The sequence below is a fragment of the Muntiacus reevesi genome, chromosome 22 (assembly GCF_963930625.1).
Source record: "Muntiacus reevesi chromosome 22, mMunRee1.1, whole genome shotgun sequence".
Lineage (NCBI taxonomy): Eukaryota > Metazoa > Chordata > Mammalia > Artiodactyla > Cervidae > Muntiacus > Muntiacus reevesi.
This window is the reverse complement of record NC_089270.1, coordinates 30,301,157-30,328,528: the sequence shown is the minus strand read 5'-3', so window position 1 is coordinate 30,328,528 and position 27,372 is coordinate 30,301,157. Positions and strand designations below refer to the sequence as shown.

The 27,372-nt window shown below is 36.4% G+C and overlaps 1 protein-coding gene across 1 annotated transcript; it reads right to left on the bottom strand.

The window, feature by feature from the left end:
• Nucleotides 1-124: 124 nt before the first annotated feature.
• LOC136152856 (sulfotransferase 1 family member D1-like) lies at nucleotides 125-23,855 on the bottom strand. The gene is given in 7 exon segments (XM_065914312.1): nucleotides 125-237; nucleotides 2,612-2,792; nucleotides 10,856-10,950; nucleotides 12,416-12,542; nucleotides 16,205-16,302; nucleotides 17,125-17,250; nucleotides 23,708-23,855. Coding segments are annotated over 7 exon segments (888 nt in total).
• Nucleotides 23,856-27,372: the final 3,517 nt, after the last annotated feature.

Sequence of the window (27,372 nt, the reverse complement as noted above, 5' to 3'; positions counted from 1 at the left end):
ACAATGTTGATCTTTCATATGCAAACTCTGAAATTATTTGAATATTCTATTAAAAAACAGTAATATCAGTAAATAGGGAAACATTACACATAACTAAAGCAACTGGAAAAAGAGCAAGTATTTCTTAGATCTCTGAATGAAATTGCAATGTAGACCCTTTCATTTTCTTTTCATAATCTTCTTCAAATCTTTCATACTGGGCTACAGTGAACTGATTTTTCCAGTCTCCTGAAACACCTGAAAAGAAAGATGAGATGGTAAATTTTAAACTAATGTTAAAAATGTCTAATATCAATTTTAAGCTTAATTACCAGCCTGTATTTTTAGACCTCTAACTTTATACTGCCATATCTACTCCATAACTCTGTTCTTCACCTCCTACTCCCACTCCCAAACTCCTTGACCTTCCTAGCTTTCCAAAAATCTCCATGGGTTTTTCAAATATCTTATAAAAAGAAATAACTTCTTGAATAGCTTCAGGAAATGTCACTGAGAGAAAAATACAATGTCTCAAAATCTTTACTCTTTGATTTCAAGAGCTTGGTTAATAAAGGCCCAGAGAATTTTTCAGTCATTTTAAAATTATCTTTCCCAATGTAAAATGATAATTTATTTAAAAGTTTCTATGATCAACTAAGATTTAGAGACTACTATATTCAATATAATTAAACCTATTTCTTTATTATTGTATTGTGCTTTCAATCTTCCCAATACTAACCACATTTAAAACCTTAAAGGAAGAAATAGGAAGTAGTATTTGTAATGCATATCTGATATAATGTCATTTTCATAGGACAATTAAGAAGACACATTTGGAAGCCCAGTTTTAGGAAAAAAATGAAGAAAACATGCCAAAACAACTGTCAATCTGGCCTACGACTTCTTAACTTTGACATTTTATTTATGTATACCTCCACTGTTGCCATTTCAAGCCAGCCAGTTCTTTGCTGGGGAGGATGTGGGGGTTGCCCTGTGCATTGTGGGATGTTTTAGCACCATCCTTAGCCTCTATACATTGGAAGCCAACAGCGAACCCCTAGTCATGACCATCAGCAATGACTTCATATACTGTCAAACATCCCCTGGGAGGGAAAATTATACCTGGCCAAGATCCAGATATTCCCAGCAAGGCTTATCCATTGCACAGTTCCCAACCTCCTAAAAATATCTCTAGAATGTACTGACATGTTATAATTACAATTTCCCTTAATAGTCCCTTTATAGGTTCTCATCAAAACATCTGTTCCTCCAAAACTGTCTTAGATGATATTAATATTCACTCTCTTCTTCACTGTAAAAAGATTTTACACCTCTGTCCATTGTCGTGTGTTTGTGACTCCTCCTTGCCTCAGTAACTTTGGGCTTGGATTTTTTGTATGCTTTGGCCAATGGAATTTGAATGCATGTGGTATATAGCACATCTGAACAGAAACTTTAAAGGTCCTGGCAAGTTTCCAACATCTTTCTTGATCTTTCTCTCTTTTGTGAGGGCATAGCTCACAAAAGGGCAGCTATTTCAGTCTGGGTTTCCAAAAGAGAAGACACAAGAGACAGAGCCCATGAGAGTCAAACAAAACTAATCAGGGTCAAAAAGAAATGAACAAAACTGCTGCAGCCACAGTTGGCCAACACACACCAATATTAAACAAAAAAACAAATCCCTAAGCTACTGAGATTCTTGGGGTTGTTTGTTTTAGCAAAGATGACTAATGCATACACAACTAACAGAATTTATCAATCAATCTCATCATAAGGACAAAGACATACACACACATTTTGTTCCGTCACTCAGTCGTGTCCAACTTTTTGTGACCCCATGGACTACAGCTTGCCAGGCTTCCCTGTCCTTCACCATCTTCCAGATTTTGCTCAAATTCATGTCCATTGAGTTGGTGATGCCATCCAACCATACACACACACACACACACACACAATTCAACTCAACATATACTCAGTAAAGGAATATTTTGTGCAAAATGTTAACTACACATTGAGTTCAATGATTTATCATAATCATAGAAACAATCTTAAGGAATTTTCTTTAAGGATTTTCTTAATCCTTAAATCCTTAAATCCTTCTTAATCTTTACGGATTTTCTTTCATGGCAACCCACTCCAGTACTCTTGCCTTGAAAATCCCATGGACAGAGGAGCCTAGTAGGCTACAGTCCATGGGGTCACAAAGAGTCGGACACAACTGAGTGACTTCACTTTCACTTTCACTTTTCATTAATTTAGTGTTCCCAACATCATTTAAGCTAGTTACCAACCACAGCAAAAATATTAGAGAATATGAAGACTATCTAGATAATTCAGACAAACAACAGTCATTCTTCTGATATATCATTGAGTGCCAAAATTCATACTTATCAATGCATAGACTCTTGAGTAAATATTTTTTATTAGAAAGCTTATCTTACATGTTAGACTTACAGTAATAATACATTTCTTTGCCATGAACTATTTCCTTTAACAATTTTTTTATAAAATTTTCTCCCCAACATAATCTCTTCCCATTTACTTTGATACTGCTCTTATCTGCCTACATATAATGTCCATAATATTACTATCAATCTGTATAGAAGCTAATATATTATGTATATAAAGCTACCTTTTCTCATGAAGGGAGACACAGAATGGTCCATACTAAATTTTGGCATAGTGGTATAATTTGCACTAGGATTTTGCTTCATCATCTCAAAGGAGCTATGATAGAGGATTTTATCCACAGTTTCTTCCAGAAGGTCTTTATCTAGAAATTTTAATAACTTCTGAATTTCACACTTTGGATCCTAAAAAATGTTATAAAGAAACAGGATTATTTCAGGTAGATTTAGTCATGAAGTAGGCAATGCATTTTGTAAGTACCCACACATATCAATGTGGCAGAGGAAATATTTTTATAGTTTTATATGGCCTTTTCATTTTCCTTTCCCAAGTGTATAATCCTATTCTTGATTATACCAGGCAACCATCTGCTAGAAGGAAGAGGTAATATTTGTTTCCAGAAAATGGAAAAAAAAAATAGGTCAATATTCAACTTTTCACTTACAAAAGTAGAATTATCCTGTAGAATAATAGATGATGATAAAACAAACTCGGGTCTCCCACATTGCAAGTGGATTCTTTACAGACTGAGCCACCAGGGAAGCCCTATGATATTATGGCAAGGTATAATTAAAATAAGATATAATTATGATAAGATGAAAATTTCAAAACCCCTTTATCTTCTTTTTATAGCATATCTAATATTAAGAATAGATTTTCCACCAAGCATTTAAAGAAGAATTAATATGAATATTTCTCAAACTCTTCCAAAAAGTAGAAGCTTAGAGAATACTTCCAAACTCATCTTATGAAGCCTGCCTTATCCTGGCAGCAAAGCTAGACAAGGAGAGTATCAGAAATGAAAATTTCAGGTCAATATCTCTGGTGATCATCAGTGCAAAAATCCTGAACAAAATACTGGCAAACTAAATTCAACAGCACACTAAAAGGATCATACACTATAATCAAGTGAGATTTATTCTGGGGATGCATAAATGTTTCAACATCTGCAAATCAATCAATGTGATACATCACATTAACAAAATCAAGAATATAAATCACATGATCATCTCAATAGGTGCAGAAAAAATCATTTGACAAAATCTAACACTGATTTATGATTAAGAACTCTCAACAACAGAAATAGAGAAGAAATATACATCAGTAAAATTAAGGCCACATATGATAAGCCTAGAGCTAACATACTCAATGGTGAAAAGCTAAAAGTTTTCTGAAACTAGGAATAATGGTTAACCATAGTCAATACTACTCTGTTATAAGTTTTAAATTTGCAGAGAGAGTATATCTTAAAATTCTCATCACAAGAAAATATATATACAACTGTGTAGGGTGATGGATGTCAATTATACTTATTGTGGTGGTTATTTTATACTGTAGACAGATATTGAATCATTCTGTTGTACACCTGAAACTAATATTATATGTCAATTATTTCTTGATAAAATAGCGATAGATATACCTATCAGAGAAATGTCTTATAGTAGAAAAAAGATACTCTCTCATATTTAAATAGATATTTTGATAGTCTGAGTATAAGAGGACAGTAAAATAAAAACCTGTGCACTTTCCAGCCCAGGGAGTGGTAGGGAAGAGAAAGAGACAATAATGAAGAGGAGAGATCCATTTAATGTATTCCTTGTAACTTTCCTTCTCTGTGCATCAGGACAGAACCTAGAACAGCATATTAGATGTAATGAAAGAGTTGCATTCAGATCAAATAGCTTGTCCCCTGCTACCCACTGGTGAAGTGTTCATGATACTCTAAACCAGACTGAAACAGAGAGCCATAATCTTAGTGAACTGGCGAGATCAACCAGAAAGGCAATCTGAGCTTTCACTTTCCTAAGACATCCATCTCAATTCATGGAAACAGAACCAGAGAGTCCTGTGGTGGCTCTAATAGAATCTATTTCTTATAACTGCAGAACTTAATGTGGTAGCAATAAGATACACACCCTAATTCTTCAGGTGGAAGAATTACTATGAAAGTTGAATTCCCAGCTGTGACTAGTCTATCATGTGAAAGGTACATGGAAGAGTGAGGGGGAAAGGTGGAGAAGGCTTGGAATGGTAATATCTGGGGGTAGATCTGATGACAGAGACACTGGAACCCTTGATTAATTTTGAACTTTTTCTGACAGAAGATGTAGATGTTCCTCCCATATTTGAGAAGATTAAAATTCCTTGGAGTAGGAAATGGCAACCCACTCCAGTATTCTTGCCTGGGAAATCCCATGGATGGAGTAACCTGGCAGGCTTCAGTCCATGGGGTTGCAAAGAGTCAGACATGACTTAGCAACTAACCAACAAAAACAAAACTTCTTTAGCTCAAAAACCTTATTATGACCTAATGTGGGAATTTCTCTTTCAAGATTATGCTTATCCTCTTCAATCTCTATTTGTTGTTTCTTATCCCATAATTAGGGTAATATATCACCCCATAATCCAGAGTGGCAAGTAAAATGTGGTTTGAACAGGATGCATGAGAAGCTGAGAACTTGACTAGAAAATCTGCCAGAGAGGGTTGCCTTAGGTGTGTAAAGTAGTTTCTTAGGGGCTGTGTGTGGAATAGATTTCCCAAATAAGAGATGAAAGAGTCATAGTCATCCAAAGGAATTTAGGTGTGGACAGAAATTCAGTTTAAGAGATGAGAAATATTTCTTAAATGATTGCTTAAATAATCAGGTCAGGATAAGTTTTCAGTCAAATTGCAGAATGAATTATTTTCAATGCTAATGATTAAACTGAAGAAGAAAAAGTAAAAGTTATAAGCTTTAGATATTACATAATAAAAATTACATTGTATACCCAATATCCTTGCCATAATAGCATAGGAGACTAAAAAAAAAAAAAAACATAAAGAAGCATACACATAAAATAATTAGAAGTGGCCAATGGTTTTAGAAAAGGCAGAGGAACCAGAGATCAAATTGCCAACATCTGCTGGATCATTGAAAAAGCAAGAGAGTTAAAAAAAAAAAAACAGCTATTTCTGCTTTATTGATTCTGACAAAGTCTTGGACTGTGTGGATCACAAAAAACTGTGGGAAATTCTGAAAGAGATGGGAATACCAGACCACCTGACCTGCCTCCTGAGAAACCTGTATGCAGGTCAGGAAGCAACAATTAGAACTGGACATGGAACTGTTTCCAAATCTGGAAGGACTACGTCAAGGCTGTATATTGTCACCCTGCTTATTTAACTTATATGCAGAGTACATCATGAGAAACAATAGGCTGGAGGAAGCACAAGATGCAATCAAGATTGCCGGGGGAAATATCAATAACCTCAGATATGCAGATGACACCACCCTTATGGCAGAAAGTAAAGAACTAAAGAGGCTACTGATGAACGTGAAAGAGGAGAGTGAAATGTTGGCTTAAAACTCAACATTCAGAAAACTAAGATCATGGCATCTGGTCCCATCACTTCATGGCAACTAGATGGGGAAACAGTGGCTGACTTTATTTTTCTGGGCTCCAAAATCACTGCAAATGGTGATTGCAGCCATGAAATTTAAAGACACTTACTCCTTGGAAGGAAAGTTACGACCAACCTAGACAACATATTAAAAAGCAGAGACATCACTTTGTCAACAAAGGTCCATCTAGTCAATGCTATAGTTTTCCCAGTGGTCATGTATGGATGTGAGAGTTGGACTATAAAGAAAGCTAAGCACAGAATTGATGCTTTTGAACTGTGGTGTTGGAGAAGAGTCTTGAGAGTCCCTTGAACTGCAAGGAGATCCAATCCGTTCATCCTAAAGGAGACCAGTCCTGGGTGTTCATTGGAAGGACTGATGCTGAAGCTGAAACTCCAATACTTTGGCCACCTGATGCAAAGAGCTGACTCATTTGAAAAGACCCTGATGCTGGGAAAGATTGAGTGCAGCAGGAGAAGGGGGCAACTGAAGATAAGATGGTTGGATGACATCACTGGCTCAATGGACATGAGTTTGGGTGGACTCTGGGAGTTGGTGATGGACAGGGAGGCCTGGCGTGCTGTGGTCACAAAGAGTCAGACACAACTGAGCTACTGAACTGAACTGAACTAATACTATGAAAATAACAATAGCAGCAAAAGAGACGTTAGTAGACAAAAGATATGTTATCTGACATTATGAACATGAAAGAGTTCTGTGAAGAGGTAACATTTAAGACATGAAGCTTGAGAAGAGGTTAATCTAAAAATAGTAAAAAAAAAAAAAAAAAATGTTTCCGTTAAGCTCAATTTATTGAGAAACAGAAAGTGGCACCAGAAGAGATTGAAGAGACAGGCAGGGACTAAATAATGCACAAATCTATAAATTATCTTAATGTTTTATATTTTGGGACTTCCCTGGTGGCTCTCCTTGGGCTCTTCCCCCAGGCTAACAAATTCACTTGACAATGCAGGAGACACAGGTTTCATCCCTGGGTCAGGAAGATACCCTGAAGAAGGAAATGGCAAACCACTCCAGTATTCTTGCCTGGAATATTCAGTGGACAGAGGTGCTTGGTGGGCTAAAGTCCATGGGGTCACAGAGAGTCGGATTCAACTTAGTGACTAAACAGCAGCAGCAGAGACAGATGTCACTGAGAGATTATTAGAAGCGAGTGGACATACTTTGATTTAGATTTTAAGAAGATCATTCTGAGTGAATAATAGAAGCAAAATTAGTTCAACTATATCAAGACAGTTAGCTGAACTAGAGTAGGAAACAGTATTAGCAGAAAGGAGTAGATTAAGTAGAATATCAAATGTCAAGGCTGAATTAATAGTAGATTAGTCATGAGGACTTCCTGGGCAGTGCTAGAATTAAACAAACAAACAAACAAAAAACACCTCCCAAAGCAGGAGACTAAGAGACATCGGTTGGATCCCTAGGTGGAGAAGATTCCCTGGAGAAGTAAAATGGCAACTCACTCCTGTATCCTTGCCTGGAGAGTCTCATGGATGGAGGAACTTGGTGGGTTCTGGGCCAGTTCAGTTCAGTTCAGTCACTCAGTCATGTCCGACTCTTTGCGATTCCATGGACTGCTGCACGCCAAGCTTCCCGGTCCATCACCAGCTCCCGGAGCCTACTCAAACACATGCCCATTGAGTTGGTGATGCCACCCAACCATCTCATTCTCTGTTGTCCCCGTCTCCTCCTGCCTTCAATCTTTCCCAGCATCTGGGTCTTTTCCAGTGAGTCAGTTCTTTGCATCAGGTGGACAAAGTATTGGAGTTTCAGCTTCAACATCAGTCCTTCCAATGAATATTCAGGATTGATTTTCTTTAGGATGGACAGGTTGGATCTCCTTGCTGTGCAAGGGACTCTCAAGAGTCTCTCCAACACCACAGTTCAAAAGCATCAATTCTTCAGCACTCAGCTTTCTTTTTTTTTTTTAATTTTATTTTATTAGTTGGAGGCTAATTACTTCACAACATTGCAGTGGGTTTTGTCATACATTGACATGAATCAGCCATAGAGTTACACGTATTCCCCATCGCGATCCCCCCTCCCACCTCCCTCTCCACCCGACTCCTCTGGGTCCTCCCAGTGCACCAGGCCCCAGCACTCGTCTCATGCATCTCACCTGGGCTAGTGATCTGTTTCACCATAGATAATATACATGCTGTTCTTTTGAAACATCCCACCCTCATCTTCTCCCACAGAGTTCAAAAGTCTGTTCTGTACTTCTGTGTCTCTTTTTCTGTTTTGCATATAGGGTTATCGTTACCATCTTTCTAAATTCCATATATATGTGTTAGTATGCTGTAATGTTCTTTATCTTTCTGGCTTACTTCACTCTGTATAATGGGCTCCAGTTTCATCCATCTCATTAGAACTGATTCAAATGAATTCTTCTTAACAGCTGAGTGATATTCCATGGTGTATATGTACCACAGCTTCCTTATCCATTCATCTGCTGATGGGCATCTAGGTTGCTTCCATGTCCTGGCTATTATAAACAGTGCTGCGATGAACATTGGGGTGCATGTGTCTCTTTCAGATCTGGTTTCCTCGGTGTGTATGCCCAGGAGTGGTATTGCTGGGTCATATGGCAGTTCTATTTCCAGTTTTTTAAGAAATCTCCACACTGTTTTCCATAGTGGCTGTACTAGTTTGCATTCCCACCAACAGTGTAAGAGGGTTCCCTTTTCTCCACACCCTCTCCAGCATTTATTGCTTGTAGACTTTTGGATAGCAGTCATCCTGACTGCCATGTAATGGTACCTCATTGTGATTTTGATTTGCATTTCTCTAATAATGGCACTCAGCTTTCTTTATAGTCCAACTCTCACATCTATACATGAGTACTGGAAAAACCACAGCTTTGACTAAGTGGATCTCTGTTGGCAAAGTAATGTCTCTACTTTTTAATATGCTGTCTAGGTTGGTCATAACTTTTCTTCCAAGGAGCAAGTATCTTTTAGTTTCAAGGCTGCAGTCACCATCTGCAGTGATTGGAGACCAAGAAATAAAGTCTCTCATTGTTTCCATTGTTTCCCCGTCTATTTGCTATGAAGTGATGGGACTGCATGTCATGATCTTAGTTTTCTGAATGTTGAGTTTTAAGCCAACATTTCACTCTCCTCCTTCACTTTCATCAAGAGGCTCTTTAGTTCTTCTTCACTTTCTGCCATAAGGGTGGTGTCATCTGCATATCTGACGTTATTGATAATTCTCCTGGCAATCTTGATTCCAGCTTGTGTTTCTTCCAACCCAGCGTTTCTCATGATGTACTCTGCATATAAGTTAAATAAGCAGGGTGACAATATACAGCCTTGATATACCCCTTTCCCGATTTGGAAACAGTCTGTTGTTCCATGTCCAGTTCTAACTGTTGCTTCTTGACCCGCATACAGATTTCTCAGGAAGCAAGTCAGTGGTCTGATATTCCCATCTCTTAAAGAATTTTCACAGTTTATTGTGATCCATGCAGTCCAAGGCTTTGGCATTATCAATAAAGCAGAAATAGATGTTTTCTGGAACCCTCTTGCTTTTTCAGTGATCCAAAGGATCTTGACAATTTGATCTCTGGTTCCTCTGCTTTTTCTAAAACCAGCTTGAACATCTGGAAGTTCACAGTTCATGAAATGTTTAAGCCTGGCTTGGAGAATTTTGAGCATTACTTTGCTAGCATGTGAGATGAGTGCAATTATGTGGGAGTTTGAGCATTCTTTGGCATTGCCTTTATTTGGGACTGGGATGAAAACTGACCTTTTCCAGTCCTGTGGCCCCTGCTGAGTTTTCCAGATTTGCTGGCATATTGAATGCAGCACTTTCATGGCATCATCTTTTAGGATATGAAATAGCTCAACTAGAATCCCATCGCCTCCCCTTTGTTTGTAGTGATGCTTTCTAAGGTCCACTTGACCTTATATTCCAGGTTGTTTGGTTCTAGGTGAGTGATCACACCATCATGGTTATCTGGGTCATGAAGGTCTTTTTTGTATACTTCTATTTATTCTTGCCACCTCTTCTTAATATCTTCTGCTTCTGTTAGGTCCATACCATTTCTGTCCTTTATTGTGCCCATCTTTGCATGAAATGTTCCCTTGGTATCTCTAATTTTCTTGAAGAGATCTCTAGTCTTTCCCATTCTATTGTTTTCCTCTATTTCTTTGCATTCATTGCTGATGAAGGCTTTCTTATCTCTCCTTGCTATTCTTTGGAACTCTGCATTCAAATGGGTATATCTTTCCTTTTCTCCTTTGCCTTTCACTTCTTTTCACAGCTCTTTGTAAAGCCTCCTCAGGCAACCATTTTGCCTTTTTTCATTGCTTTCTCTGCGGATGTTCTTGATCACTGCCTCCTGTACAATGTTATGAACCTCCATCCATAGTTCTTCAGGCACTCTGTCTATCAGATCTAATCCTCTGAATCTGCTTGTCACTTCCACTGTATAATTGTAAGGGATTTGATTTAGGTCATACCTCAGTGGTGTAGTTCCTGAATGGTTCCAGTCTGTAGGGTCGCAAAGAGTTCAACAAGACTAAAGTGTCTTAGCACACACAAATTACTCATAAGTGAAAATGAAGTAGCTCAGTCGTGTCCGACTCTGCAAGCCCATGGACTGTAGCCTACCAGGCTCCTCCCTTCATGGGATTCTCCAGGCAAGAATACTGGAGCAAGTTGCCATTTCCTTGTCCAGGGGATCATCCCGACCCAGGGATTGAACCCGGGTCTCCCGCATTGTAGGCAGACGCTTTAACCTCTGAGTTAGAAGCATTTGTAGATCAGAAAGAAAAGAAAGTGTGACACAAAGATGAATCTTAGGTTTCCTTAAAAATGAAGAAATTGCAGTTTGCTCTTACCTCTTTCATGTCTTCGTAGAACAGGTAAAGTATGCGATAATCTTTTTTCTTCTCCCACCAGCCCTTAACATGGTCATACCAAGAACCAAAAGCCACTAAATTGAGACATGAAATGGTCACATAATTAAAATATTTACATGAAGCAAAGAACGGTTATTACATGAAGTAAAGAACATTATTCCCTGTCATCATCACACAATACAGGATGATTACTTCTTAGTTCAGGAATGAGGGGTGGTGGGATAAGAGAAATATATCAAATAACTCCTGTTCTCACCCAGCTTATGATCTTGGAAATGATGAAATATTTCTGTTACATGATGAATTGTGTCCCCTAAAATTCTTATATTGAAGTCCTGATCCCTAGTACTTCAGGCTACAACTGATTTTGGAAATAAACTGAAGAAGTAGTTATTAAGCAAAAAGGAACTAGAAATTGAAGATTTAGGAAATTCTCAGCTTATCCATATTGCAAAAATATCTGAGAAAGCATGTTCTGGAAAAAAAAAAACCCCAAGGCTGTGACTGGCAGCATTCATCAAAGAGGTCTGTTGTGTGACTTAAAGATACAATTAGTTACCTCAGTGAAAACACTGCCAGTGTGAACTGAAGGGACAGTGGCAGAATGAAATATGGAAAGCTATTAGACTTCTGGGTCCCTAAAGGCAAAAAATAGACCAATAGAGCCGTGTGGCTCTGAACATGCTTGCTTCTTCAAGGATGACCCTAAAGGAGGTTCAGAGGTCATCAGGAAATTGCAACAGACATATACAATAAGACCATATGAAGATATAGGGAGAAGATGGCCACCTACAAGACAAGAAGAAAAGCCTCAGAAGTCAACCCTGAGTATACCTTTATCTTGGATGTCTAACCTCCAGAACTGTGAGAAAATAAATGTGTGCTGTTTAAGCCATTCAGTCTGTGGTACTTTGCTATGACAGGCCTAGCAGAAAAAATACAGCTACAAATAAGTAAAACTAAAATTACAAGAGCAAGATGGCAGATACTAAGTAGCACAGAAGGTAAGTGGTTTTGAAGTTCATAGGAGAGGGAGAGGGAGAGAAAAGACAGGGATTGAGAGGTTAAGAATGGGATGTGGAAGAAGCATAGAGTTACTACCATAGGCATGAGTATGTTTCTTAAAAGAGGCTCTGTAGAAGAACAAAGACTTGAGTATAAAATTTTCACTCAAGAATTTCCAGTTTATATAATAAAAATGGAGGAATGGTAGAGAAAAGAAAGTCCAAAAGATATGTACAAAATCACAACAATACAAGGGGAGGGACAATAAGAAAGTGCTTATCAGTGGTCACTAAGCAGTAAGAAAACAGACTTAGGACTGAAGACTCTGTAAGTCTCATATTCCCCAAAAGTCCTTAAAGAGAAGAGACTATATGTTTTACATCTTCTGCTTTGCCTGTCTTCCTCATACACTAGTAGAATGTTGGGCACATATTACATTTATAATAAATACATGACTTGTATTTACACCTTATATCTCCTTGTAAAAAGGTTTTCACAACAGAACTCTATCATTAAAATAAGATTTAGACTCACCCTTTCCAGTCATGAATTTATCTAGGAATTCCTCCCAGGTACCAGGATCTGGATGCATTTTTGCCATCTGGTAAAAATAATAGTAAGACACGGCTACATCTTTAGCATTCCGTGCCACATAGACCATCTATTGGGAGATAGGGAAAATCATCATTTCATTTATATTCTTTAATCATTTGTATTTTTTTGCTCACCCTGGCAGAATGTTTATTCTCCTTTTTTTAATAATAATCTAAGCTTTATATTTATATTCTAACATAGATATACTATGTTTATATACTATGTCTATATAAATGACTATATATTATAACACAAAAACTCATCTCTCACTTCCCTGATTTGTCTTTAGTATTTCAAAAGAAGAGCATCTCTTAACACATGGAAAACCAAGTACAATAAGAATTACAGTAAATATTGAATTTTAAGAATGCACTAACCTTACTCCTAAATTTAGAATATTTCTCGGAATAACTTGTTAAAACTAACAATGAAAGGAAGAATCAAGTTTATAAAGCTGAAAAAACACCTTACATTTTATTGAAAAGAAACTTTATTTGGGTACATTTAATCAATGTACATAACAATCATTGCTGTTTATAATGATTGCCATGGGAGTAAAATTTATGTATTAAGATGTCAAGTATGTTTGAAGGCAGACATTTTTAACACATTTCCCAATAAAAGTGATATTTCTATGCCTTGCTGGTAAATCCTATGAAGTCCATTAAGCCTACTTATCCCCTGAAAATACTACTTATAAATACTACTTATCCCCTGAAAACACACCTGAAAGAGGCCCTAACCACTTATGCAGTAAATATATTTCTAAGTAAAAATGTATTTCAGGAAGAAACCTCCTTTCATCTAAATAGAATCTGAGCTTTCTTCTTCTTTTCCAACTGATGGAGAAAGGAAATGGGAACATTTATAATCCCATACCACTGGTAGTTCTCGTATTCTGGATAGGCTTAGAAAGAGGAAAAAAGAAGTGACATGAGTGGAAAGGGACCTTTCGAAAGTTTAGAGTTTGGACTCTGTTGCTGATATAATTTCTTGAGAAAATACCAAAATTTGCAAACATTTTCAATTGCTTTCTGTTTCAGTACTGAAAGACCATGGTGATGAATCAACTGCATTCTTATCATCACCACATCTATTTCCTTAAAGAAGTCTGTGAGCTAGAAATGTAGATAAAAGGCTCTCAATGATATTCCCCAGTTCTCCTAATACCAAGGTATTTCTGGGAGCTTCTGTGAGTTTTTACTTCTAGACTTAAGATGATAAACCCTATCCTTACCTCCTTATCACGTTTGTTTTAATTAGATTTTGAATGAAAAACAAAGGTAGACACAAACACTCATACATAAATGAAAGTATAATCAATCAATTTTTCAAAAGAAAAACTACAACTGAAAAACAACAGCTGTTTTGCTCATTCTATTAAAGATGTGGTGATAAAGACATGCTCTAAACACCTTTCTCAGATCTACAGGTCTGATGACTGCCTAGCTTTCTAGATTCATTTTCCAACAACATTAAACCGCTTGTGGAATCTGCCCCATGCCTTGCTGTTTCACATGTTAGGCTATGTACATATAGTCTTTTTTTCCTAAAATGACCTTGTTAATCTGAAAATATCCTACTTTTTCTTTAAGATGTTGATCAAAATTTTCCTTCATTTATGAGACTTCTTTCAGGACTTCCCTTGTAGTCCAGTGGTTAGGACCCTGTGCTTCCACTGCAAAGGGAACGGGTTTCTATCCCCGGTTTGGGAACTAAATTGCTGCAAGTTGCGCAGCATAGCCAGAGAGAGAGAGACTGCTTTGCCCCAGAGAAAAGTTACTTAATGTACCGGCACTTACCTTGCTGAGATGTAATTATTTTTTCATATATAAATATATATATATATATACATATATGAGTATATTTTATCTGTCTTTTCCACAGTATTTGATGTATTCTATAAGACTATATGCTCTATGGAGCAGAGGTCCTTGACTTTTTAACCTTTGCATAATGTGGTCATAGAGAAAGAAAATTGTTATATCAAAATTTTTTTAAAAAAGAACATTACTACTTATGTTATAGGCATTAAACCAATATTTTTATATAAATGTGGTAACTGAAGCAATAAAGCCTCTAGAGGCAAACAGAAGGGCAAATATATTCATGATTTGGGGGATGACATTTTAAACAATTACAGAAAGCTCCAATCATAAAGAAAAAACTGATATATCCACCAACGTCAAAATTAAAAACTTCTTTAAAAGATACTGCTGAGAAAGTTGAAAAGGAAAAAAAAAATAAAATGTAGTAAGATATAAAGAAATTAAATTATCTTATGAAAAGACTTGTATCAAAACTATATGGAGAACTTCTAGCTTAATAATTAAAAAGAAAGAAGCCCCTATAGAAAAAGGGAAAGGATCTGTACACATACTTCAGAAAAGGTGATACCTAAGCTTTGTAAAGTTGCTTGAAAGAATTAATCATTAGGGAAATACAAAATAAAACCACAATGAGATGTCACCAGTTTGCCACCATTTACCAGTAAGGCTAAAAGTAAATATTTTTAGCTATATTTTGGATTGATGAGGACATGGAGAACTTTGACTCATATACTGTTGATCAAAGTGTACACGAGTGCATATGCTTTGAAAAGAAATTGGAAAAATTTTTCTAAAGCTGGACAAATGCACACGTTAAGATGCAGTTCTATCCTAAGATGTGTAACTAAGGGAAATGTATACATATATGTGCTATTTAACACTTGCATAAGAATGTGCACTGCAGAACTATTTTTATTACTGACAATAAACAACAACCCAACTGTCCATCAATTATACCGTGAATAAGTAATTTGTGGAATATTCACATGCACATATTGGAAGGCCTAACATGAGTGGTTCTCAAATGTTAATATGAACCAAATATGCTTGGAGGCCTTATTAAAACTCAGATTTCTGGACCCCAAGACCATAATTTCTGATTCAGTAGGTTGGATTTGGGTCTGAGAATTTGCATCTCTAGTGAGCTACTTTTGCTCATAATGCAATTTATGATGTAAACAGATCTATATTAAGGAAACCAAGACAAAAGCAAAATAGCAAGCATGGTAAGAATTGATCCCACAGATATTACATTAAATGAAATAAGCTAAACATTCAAGAGAATAAATTTACAGGAAAAACAGGCAAATCAACTTATGATGAAAACATTCACCAATATTGATTATCTATGCAAGTGGGGGTTCCTGTCTGGAAGTGCACAGGAATAGAGCTCCATGGGATTTCCCCTGCAAAATTACTGGAGTGGGTTGCCATATCCTTCTCCAGGGGATTTTCTCAACCCAGGGATCCAGCCTCCCTTTCCTACTTGGCAGGTGGATTCTTTATCACTGAGCCATCAGGGAAATGCTATAAATTATAATATGCTGTATGTTATAAATTATATTTAAGTTCATATTGGTAAATTAAAATTATACTGAGTTAATGAAGGAGTTCTGGGTTATTTAAACATACATTGTTTAAAAGCGATGAGTGAATGGATTTAGACAAGAAGGCATTTTAGAGAAGAGAAAGCCTGAGTGATTCTCAGTGTTTGGGCACTGACAATAATCCTTTATCTATAGCATTTGTGTCCTGTGGTATTATTTTGATCCTTTGGCTATATGGAAAAAATTATTATTTTTTCAATGATTTATCCATGGATTGCAATTCCCCATCTTAATTTCTGCATAACTAGTAAAAGTAATCACAACATAAATTTGCTTTTTAAAAAATTTGCTACCTTGCAGTTATTTTTCCAAAATGAAGAAGGGAGAAGTTGAACAGGTAGGTTTGTTTTCACTAATAGAGGAGACTGTATGTCATTCAAGTCCTCAACACCTGCAAGCATAAAAGTTAAACTACATTTTAAATATGGAATCTTAAAGGTTAATTGAAATATAACCTAAGACTATGTGAACATTAACTCCACTATGTGACTTGAAATGGATATATGACTACATGTCCTCATATACTTCTGAGATCCACAATAAGGTAAAAACTGGTAAATTCTGGTGAGCTAGGATTTTTTATTTATAAATAATGGGGCTTATTATCTTTATAAATGTCTATAAATCCTCAGATAAAAAGCTTGCTGAGGCAGTAAGTCAAGTGCAAGTTGGCCAAGTTTTTCCTTCATTTATCTTCCTCTTTTTTCCTATTTACAGTATGGAGAAGTTGAACTACAGGACTTCAATATCTCTTTCCAGCTTTTTTATATTCAAATCCTAAAATCAAATTAAGCCATGAGATCCATGGCTAATTTTAAATATTTTAGTAACACAAAACCACATATTCCTATCATCATTTCTTTGGGTCTGTGAACATCAGCTACATAATAGTAGACATGATTCTATAATGAATCAAACACTGAATTTTCTACATGTGATGATCACACATTATTTAAATGTTGAAAGCTTCTGTGTGTCCAATTCAGAAAAAAATATACTCATTAAAATTTCCTCATATGTAGATATTATCTTTGGGTGGAAGTTGACTATAATATGGGTATTGGCATAGCCAGATTCTTACTCTTTTATTGTAGACACTTATGATTCAACTGCACAAGCTCTGCCTGTATCATTCTCCATCACAACACTTTCAAACACCACAAAAAAGGGGGGATTTAATCCCATGCAGAAAAGGAACATTAAGAAAAATTACCATTTGTAAGTCTTGGAATTATTAATTCCATGAATGGCACTCGTTTGTATATTGCATCTCATTTACATTTCTCCACATTCCCATTGTTATAGATCAAATCCAATATTTCACTAATCCAGGTTGTTCCTGAGGAAAAAAGAATAAAAGAAACTCAAAACTTCTGTGTTAAAAAGTATATGAGAGGGTTAACAGAGGTAGAGAAGCACTGTAATAAAAAAAAATTTTTTTTCTTCATTTGCATTCTTTTTTCCTAGGAGATAGGAAATATCAGTATCTCTTTTCTTAGGAGATATCAGCATCTATCTTGAACATATACATATATGTATTGTGTACATATGTGTGTGTGTCTATATGTCTCAAATCTGATTAAAATAGCCATAAAAGTAAGGCAGGCAAAGGACTTAAGCTTGATTTTTTAAGGAGACAGAATGTAAGTAGCAATAGCATACCCTCCTGGGTAGAATGGATGAGGGAATTAGTCAAATTTAGTGAGTCTTACCAGCAATTTGTATATTTCCTATTTAAATAAAAAGATTATTAGGTTTTGGGACAAAAGAGCACTTCAGGTAAAAATGTTCAATATTTGGAGGAATGGTGAGCAAGGAAACAAAGAAGACATTATGATTGCGTCTATAGAGACCAATGTGTCATTCAACAACAAAAGACGATGGATTTTGAATGAGCAGGGCAGGCCAAGTCACTTTGATCTTTTTGAGATTGTGCCTCACTGGTCTTTTGAGAAATGGACCTAAGTATATGAGAATATGGTCTACCCAATTGTCTACAACTCTCAATGTTCAGGGTATTGAGGCACTGCTAAACAGACAAACAAAACAAACATCGTAGTACCTAGGAGAAAAATACCTTATTAATTGTTTCTATCCTCTTCCTCTTTACCCAGTGTAATGATAGTCTCTAAGTTCCATAATCATGGATAGAAACTATATATACAAATTAAATAACTGATCTGTACACACAGCATTTCTGTAGAATGATCTATCTGTAGATGCAACTTTGGATTGGTTCCAGGTATTAGAGTACTTTAGACTCCCTTACTATTCAGTCCTTTCTTGTGGACAACTCTTCCTCTTCCTTGTTCCTACATCATGAGCATGATTCTCTCTCCTCCATCCTTCTACATAGACAATTACAGTACTAAGAAACAGATGAGTCAAATCATTATTACCCTTGAACATTTTGTTGCTTGGTCTGATTTCCGCTTGGGCTTCCCTGATGGCTCAGTGATAAACAATCTGCCTGATATTGCAGGAGATGCAGGTTTGATCCTTCTGTCAAGAAGATCCCCTGGAGAAGGAAGTGGCAACTCACTGCAGTATTCTTTCCTGGGAAATCCCATGGACAGAGAAGCCTGGTGGCCTATGCTCCATGGGGTCACAAAGAATCAGACACAACTTAGTGACTAAATGACAGCAATTGGTTTTGGCTTAAGTGATGATGCATGAGGGGGAGGAAAAGAGGCCTAAATGCCAAAGTACAATATAACACATTTTATTTGCTATCATCAGTGAGTGGCTCAAATGGTGGCCAATGAAGTCTGATTGAAAAAGATGCCAATTTATGGTTTGAACTGTAAATGTTTACTTTCCACAATATTTGAAAAAAATAGCACATGGTTTAGCTCATTAATGAGTTCATCAACTTGAATCTTTTTATTAAAAAATCAACAGGGCACTGATATATTAGTAATTTTAAGACATAATCTCAATAGATTGTAAGGGAAACAAACTAAAAAGAAAATAACAGGAATAAAGAGCATAGGATTAATTTATGTGAAGCCATTTAGCTTTTACTCTGCCAGAAGAAGTTCACCTTCAAGGGTTACTTTCATAGATGAACTATTCGAATAATGGTAGCTTCCAAAAATTGTCTTTAGAATGCTCCCAAATACCATTTGTTATTGTTTAGTTGCTAAGTCATGTCCAACTCTCTGTGTTGGACTGTAGCTCACCAGGCTCCACGGACTGTAGCCTGCCAGGTTCCTCTCTCCATGGGATTTCCCAGGCAAGAATATTGGAATGGGTTGCCATTTCCTTCTCCAGCAGGTCTTCCAGACCCAGAAATTGAATCTGTGTCTCCTTCATTGGCAGGAGGATTTTTTTTTTTTTTAACCACTGAGCCACCAGGGAAGCCCCCTTAACACCATATACAAAAATAAATTTTAAATGGATTGAAGACCTAAATGTAAGGCTGGATACTTTAAAACTCTTAAAGGAATACATAAGTAGAACACTCTCAGACATAAGTTGCAGCAAGATCATTTTTGATACAGCTCCTTGAGTAATGGAAATAAAAACAAAAATTAACAAATGGTTGGGTTGTTTGTTTTTTTGATTTTGAGCTGCATGAGTGTTTGCATATTTTGGAGATTAATCCCTTGTTGGTTGTTTCTTTTGTAAATACTGTATTTTCTTTCATTGTGAGGGCTATCTTTTCATTTTGTTTATATTTTCCTTTGCTGTGCAAATGCTTTCCAGTTTAATCAGGTTCCATTTGTTTATTTTTGTTTTTATTTTCATTATTCTAAGAGATGAATCAGAAAAGATCCTGCTAAAATTTATATCTGAGAATATTCTGCCTATATACCTACAAGAGTTTTATAGTATCCAGCCTCACATTTAGGTCTTTAATCCATTTTGAGTTTATGTTATGGTGTGGTGTTAAGAAGTATTCTAATTTCATTTGTTTACATGTAGTTTTTCAGTTTTCCCATAACCATTTATTGAAAAGACTATCTTTTCTCCATTGTATATTCTTTCTTCCTTTGCCATAGATTAGGTGACCACAGATTTGTTGGTGTGTCTCTGGGCTTTCTATTCTATTCCATTGATCTATATTTCTGCAGTGTATATATTTGTCCAGCATATCCAGATAAAATTATAATCAGACAGATACATGCAGCTAATGTTCATTGTAGGACTATGTTTACAATAGCTAGAACATAAAAGCAACCTAAATGTCCATCAACAGAAGAATGGATAAAGAAGGTGTAGTGCATATATACAATGGGCTACTATTCCATTGGACTATGCAGCACATATATGTGTGCATGCTAAGTCACTTTAGTCGTGTCCAACTCTGAGCGACTCTACTGTGTATAGCCTGCCAGGCTCTTCTGTCCATGGGATTCTCCAGACAAGAATACTGGAACGGATTGTCATGCCCTTCTCCAGGGGATCTTCCTGACCCAGGGATCAAACCCACATCTTTTATGTCTCCAGCATTGGCAGGCAGGTTCTTTACCATTAGCACCACCTGGGGAGCACTAGTGGTCTAATGCAATGGACTATTCCTACTGTAGTGCATATATACAACAACCTAAATGCCCATCAACTGAGAAATGGATAAAGAAGGTGTAGTACATATACACAGTGGACTATGGGCTAGCCATTAAAAAAAATGAAATAATTCAATTTATAGCAACATGGATAGACCTAGAGATTGACATACTGAGTTAAGTAAGCCAGACAAAGACAGATACCATATGTTATCACTTATATATGGAATCTAAACAACAACAAACAAAAAAACAGTACAAATGAGCTTATTTACAAAACAGAAATAAGATCACAGATGTAGAAAGCAAACTTATGGTTACTAGGGAGAAGAGAGAGAGTGAGGGATAAATTGGGCTATTGGGATTGATATATGCACAGTATTTTATATATCTATTATTATTGTGCAATATGGTAGATCTTTATTATGGTAGATCTTTATTATGGTAGATCTTTATTATGGTAGATCTATTATATATATATATATATATATATTATATATAATAATGAAACCTAATAAAGATCTACCATATCGCACAGGGAACACTACTCAACACTCTGTAATGATCTATATGGAAGAAGAATCTAAAAAAAGAGTGAATATATGTATAATTGATTCACTGTGTTATATACCTGAAACTAACTCAACATTGTAAATCAACTACACTCCAATAAAAATTAAACATAAAACAAAACAAAGGTTGGCTTAATGTATTGCTGCTTGTGAATATATCCCAAAAAAAGCAGAAACAAAAGAACACATACATTCTCAGTGACTATATTTCCTTTCCGAAGTTTATACTTCAACAAAGAAATGTAAAGTAGATTTGGTCCTAAGCAATTTGAGCTTGGTGTATAGCTCTTTTCTATAATAGTAACAAGAGAAAGGAAAAGCAAGTTTTTGCCAAGAGAAGCATATTTTTCATGTCTATGAAGGTCTGCATAATGCATTTGTTTACTTCCTAGTAGGAGCCCTATATTCTCATTCATTAGAATCCCCCAAACTTTGCAGGGCTTTCCTCCTAGCACTTGTAACATATTGCTTTGAGGTAGTTTTAATATTTATTATCTAAAAAAAAAAGATCAGTAGTCAATATACTTATTAAAAATTTATTTTCCTCAATTCTTTTAAAAAATGAAACAGAAATATAAAGGAAAGTTGACTTTAGAGTTCTGTAATTAGGACAGTTGGTTGATTATGAGTACAAGTAAATTAACTGGATAAAAGGCAATAGAGAGCCTCATCTCTCTGATACCTTTCCATATATCTATCACCGGATAAAGTGGAAAACTATCATAAAAAGATCTGAAGGAGTACACATGGCTTTTATTGATGTATGGTTGATTTAAAATATTGTGTTAGTTTCATGTATACCACAAATTAATTCAGCCATATATGTTTTTGAGAAATACAAGTTATTGATTCTTTTTAAAAAATTATTTGTTTGCTTTATTTTTAGCTATCTTGGGTCTTTGTGGTGGGGGCCACTCTTTGTTGCGGTGCATGCGCTTCTCACTACAGTGGCTTCTCTTGTTGCAGAGCATAGGTCCTAGGTGTGTGGGCTTCAGTAGTTGCAGAATGCAAGATCAGTAGTTGCAGAACATAGGCTCTAGAGTGCGGGCTCAGTAATTGTGGATCATGAGCTTACTTGCCCCACAGCACATGTAATCTTTCAGAACCAGGGATGGAACTCGTGTCCCCTGCATTGGCAGGCAGATTCTTAACCACTAAACCACGAAGGAAGTTCAAAGATTATCAATTTTTATTGAGTTGTATTAAACTCTTCTTTCTGATATTGCATACTAAAGTCAGAAGGTGTTTAAATTTACAGCAAAATACTTCTAAGTTCAGTTCAGTTCAGTCTCTCAGTTGTGTCCAACTCTTTGTGACTTCATGGACTTCAGCACACCAGGCTTCCCTGTCCTTCACTTTTTCCCAGAGTTTGCAGTTTGCTCAAACTCATGGTGGTGATGTCATCCAACCATCTCATCCTCTGTCATCCCCTTCTCTTCCTGCCTTCAATCTTTACCAACATCAGGGTCTTTTTAGTGAGTTAGTTCTTCACATCAGGTGGCCAAAGTATTGGAGTTTTAGCTTCAGCATCAGTTCTTCCAATGAATATTCAAGACTGATTTCCTTTAGGATGGACTTGTTGGATCTCCTTGCAGTCCAAGGGACTTTCAAGAGTCTTCTCCAACACCATAGTTCAAAAGCATCAATTCTTTGGTGCTCAACTTTCTTTATGATCCAACTCTCACATCCATACATGACTACTGGAAAAACCATAGCTTTGACTAGATGGAACTTTGTTGGCAAAATTATGTCTCTGCTTTTTAATATGCTGTCTAGTTTGGTCATAGCATATCTTCCAAGGAAAAAATGTCTCTTAGTTTCATGGCTGCAGTCATCATCTGCAGTGATTTTGGAGCCCAACAAAGAAAAGTCACTGCATTGTTTCCCCATCTGTTTGCCATGAAGTGATGGGACCAGATGCCATGATCTTAGCTTTCTGAACGTTGAGCTTTAAGCCAACTTTTCCACCCTCCTCTTTCACTTTCATCAAGAGGCTTTTTAGTTCCTCTTCACTCTCTGTCATAAGGGTGGTGTCATCTGCATATCTGAGGTTATTGATATTTCTCCCAGCAATCTTGATTCCAGCTTGTGCTTCATCCAGCCCAGCGTTTCTCATGAGGTATTCTTCATATAGTTTAATAAGCAGGGTGACAATATACAACCTTGATGCACTCCTCTTCCGATTTAGAACCAGTCTGCTGTTCCATGTCCAGGTCTAACTGGACTGCTGCAAGGTCAGGGGCACTAAGCGCATCAGCGCATGCAAGGGACCTTCTGTAGGAGGTTGCCATTATCTTCATTACCTCCACCCTAGTTTGGTCTCAGGTCAAAATACTTATAAACATATTCACAAAGTAAATACGTTTGAAATAGCAAAACACTGTTTTACAAAGTATGTTTGAATATTAAAATAAGCAAAATATTTAAATATTAACTTGTATAGAAAGTTTATGTGTGCATATGTATTCTAATGTTCTTTATCTATGTAGTTTTGTTTTTGCTTGACTTTAAAAAGAAATTCCAATAGCATTAATTTCCCCTCAGATATAGCCTCCACTCAGTTGCAGACCTTTCAAAATAAGAAGTGACTTTGTGTAACTTAAAACTGTCCCACAACTGTTCCAGATATTCCTTGTCGAGTGATCTGCCCATCACTGGGCTTACACATGTGGATCAATAACCAATCACCTAATACAAATGAATGAAAAGATCTTACCAGATTTGGGATAGGTGGCGATCAGAAGGTCATCTGGTCGACTTTCAAATGACTCCACCTGGGACCACTCCTCAACAATGCTCCAAAAGAGAGGGATGCCCTGAACATCCACCAACTCCCTCCTGAATATATCCAGCTTGTTGTCCATTTTTGAAAGACTTGACTTCAAGCAAAGAGGAGAAGGTCTTTGCTTTAACTGCATCAATCAAATTAAGAAACAAATTAATACTGTATTAAAGTGATATTTCACTAGTCTAGATCAAGTAGCCTAGTCACAGTACTCTGCATTATAAATCAGTGGCATACGAAGGTATTATAAAAACTAAAGAGGTATCACACAATTCATTTATGTGCTTACATTAAATAATAAAGCTACTGAACTTTAAAGTCAACAGAACGTGTCTTAATCACAGTGCTCCACCAATGCATTGCATGGTCAACTAATTTACAGTGGAAGAGCATATACAGTAGGGAAAGGAGAATTTCTTTATGAAATAATGTTGGGAAAACTGAGCAACTACAGGCAAAAGAATGAAATGGTACCATTATTTTACACCATGCACAAAACTTAACTCAAGATGGATTGAAGACTCTAATGTAAGACCTAAAAGCATAAACCACATAGGAAAAAATATAGGCTGGAAGCTCTTGAAATGATTTTCTGGATTTGAAACCAGAAACAAAAGTAACAGAAGAAGAAAAGGAGAAAAAAAAAATTGGGACTCCATCTGAAACTGAAAAGCTTCTGAACAGTAAAGGAAGCCAGTAACAAAATTAGTATGCAAACTGGAAAATAATTTCAAATTATATATCTAATAAGTGGCTAATATCTAAAACACATAGAACTCATACAACTCAACAGCAAAAAAATACAATGTGATTTAAAAGTGAGCAGGGTATCTAAAGAAATATTTTTCTAAAGATATCACATACATTACCAACAGTTACATGAAAAGATGCTCAAAATCACTGTCAGGGAAATGCAAGTCAAAATCACAATGAGATATCACCTCATACTTGTCAGGATGATTATGATCAAAGAAACAACAAATAAGTGTTGGGGTAAATGTGGAGAAAAAGGAACACTTGTGCACCTTAATGGAAATGTAAATTGGTGCAATAATATGGAAAACAGTATGGAGGGTCATCAAAAAAAATTTTGAACTACCATATGACTCTAATTCTGAGTATTCTGTTCAAAGAAAATGAAATAATTCTGTAATGAACATGGAGCTGTATATATACTATTTAATAGCTGAAGGCTAATAAAAATAAATGAAAAAAAAAAAACATATATACAGCCCCATGTTCATTGCAGAATTATTTACAATAGCCAAGACATGGAAATAACCTAAGTGTCCATCAAGGGATAAATGAATAAAAAACATGATATTTGTATCTATATCTATTTATCTAATGGAATATTATTCAACTATTAAAAAGATTGAAATCTTCTCTTCAGCAGTAACATGAATGGACCTTGAGGGCATTATGCTAAATGAAACAAGTCAAAGATAAGTACCATATGATCTTGCATGTGTAATACAAAAATGATAGTAATTCTTTTTTTTTTTTTTTTTTTTTTTAATGAGGACATAGATAGAACAGATCCATCAGAGTCAAAGGTGGAGGGGAGTTGGGCAAAACTGAGTTAGGAGACAGATGGGCCTCTGGGCTGGACAGCTGGTGTTTATCAAGTGAAGTAAAATTGAGGCTTTGTTCTCACCCAGACACTAAGGGACAAGGTGCCCACTCCTGAGGTCCAGGAAGACTTCCCTGTCTGCACATGCATAGGAAGGAAGGCTTCTTGGACATCAAAAAGAGAGGAGATCCCATCCCATAATAAGTTTGGACATCCATCCATCGGCCTCTGTGGTGGGATCCATCTTAGCAAAAAGGCACACACATGTTTGGGAGGGTCTACGGACCAGTCAGGTGGGAAAAAAGTAACAAAACTATTGGCCAAATGAAAACAAAGACTAGAAGTACTGTCCTTTATCAGCAATTTAAATCACCATTTTACTGTGCTCCTCATTCAGGATGCCTGCACTCTTCTGGGGGTGTGTATCCTGCTTCTGACAGAAATAAACTTTCTCTGTGTGCTCTCCCATACATTATACTGTGTCTCTAATAAGAAACTTTGTACCTGTTTTGCAGTTTTTGCCTCCTTGAAAAGTTTTTTGCTTTCAAATGGGGTAAGTATCAGGGAACTTTGCCTCTCGCCTCTGGCTCCTGGTGGGCTGACAGCTAGATTTAATCTCTGGACAGGGAAATAAGATCCTGCTTCAAGACTACTGTCCCTCTGAAAACAAAACCGGTGAGGGAGGGCCAAATGGTACAAATTTCTAGTTGTAACATGAATAAATCATGGAGATATAATTTACAACGTAGAAACTATAGTTAAAGGGACCTGCCATGTAGCTCAGTGGTGAAGAGTCTGTCTGCCAGGACAAGGAAATGCAGGAGACACAGGTTCAATCCCTGGATCTGGAAGGTCACCTGAAGGAGGAATTGGCAACCCACCCCAGTATTCTTGCCTGGAAATCCCATGGACAGAAGATCCTGTTGGGCTACAGTCCTTGGGGATCACAAAGAGTCGGACATGCCTGAGCACAAATGCACAAACTATAGTTAATAATATTGTACTGTGTATTTGAAAATTATTAAGAGAGTAGATCTTAAAAGTTCTCATCACAAGAAAAAATATTTGATAACTATACATGGTGATGGATCCACTTGCCAATGCAGGAGATATAAGAGATGCAGGTTCAATCCCTGGGTCGGAAAGATCCCCTAGAGGAGGGCATGGCAACCGATTCTAGCATTCTTGCCTGGAGAATCCCTAGGACAGAGGAGCCCAGTGAGGTACAACCCATAGGGTCGCAGAGTCAGACACTCCTGAAGCAACTTAGCAGGCATGCATGCATACCTGAAACTCATAATGTTATATGTCAATTATATCTCAATAAAAAAGAAGACAGCATTATCTAATTCCTCAAATTAAATAAATTTACTTTGATTTGTAAAAGCTTGTGGCTCAAACTATTTAACAAACATTTCATGGTTAAAATCCAATTTATTTTACAGCACAAGAATTTCATAAAGAGATGCCATTTTATCTTAAGTAACTCAGCCTCAGAACACACAGGAAACCGACACATTTGTGTGATAGTGCTCAGACACTTTTATTTTCCCCAAATCCCTCATCCTTTCCTCCTGCCCAAAATAAGATCTTGGGATGAGAGGAATAGTCAGATAGAAAAATATTTTTTTAATATGTAATAAATTAAATTCATGATCTGATTCCTTTTCCTATATACTAACTTCTCAAAGCAGCTAATGTTTGCTCCACTACCTAATACTTCTCACACCTTGTCCATAGCCTTTCTTTTCACATTTCTATTGTACTGTGCCTCAGGTTTTCAGTTACCCTAATTTGTTTCTTCCCAGTTACCCACAGCTTCCCTTCCACAAGAAATAGTTGATAGGCTGGTACCAAAACTCAGGCTCTTTACTCCAAACCAAGTTTCCAAATTATTTTTTGTTTTTCTCTAATGTATTAAAAACTATCAAAATGAGAAATGTTTCAGGGTATTGCTATGAAATCAACACATTTTAAATCAATATGTAAAGGCTTAATAAGACATTGACTTGCTTTAATCCTC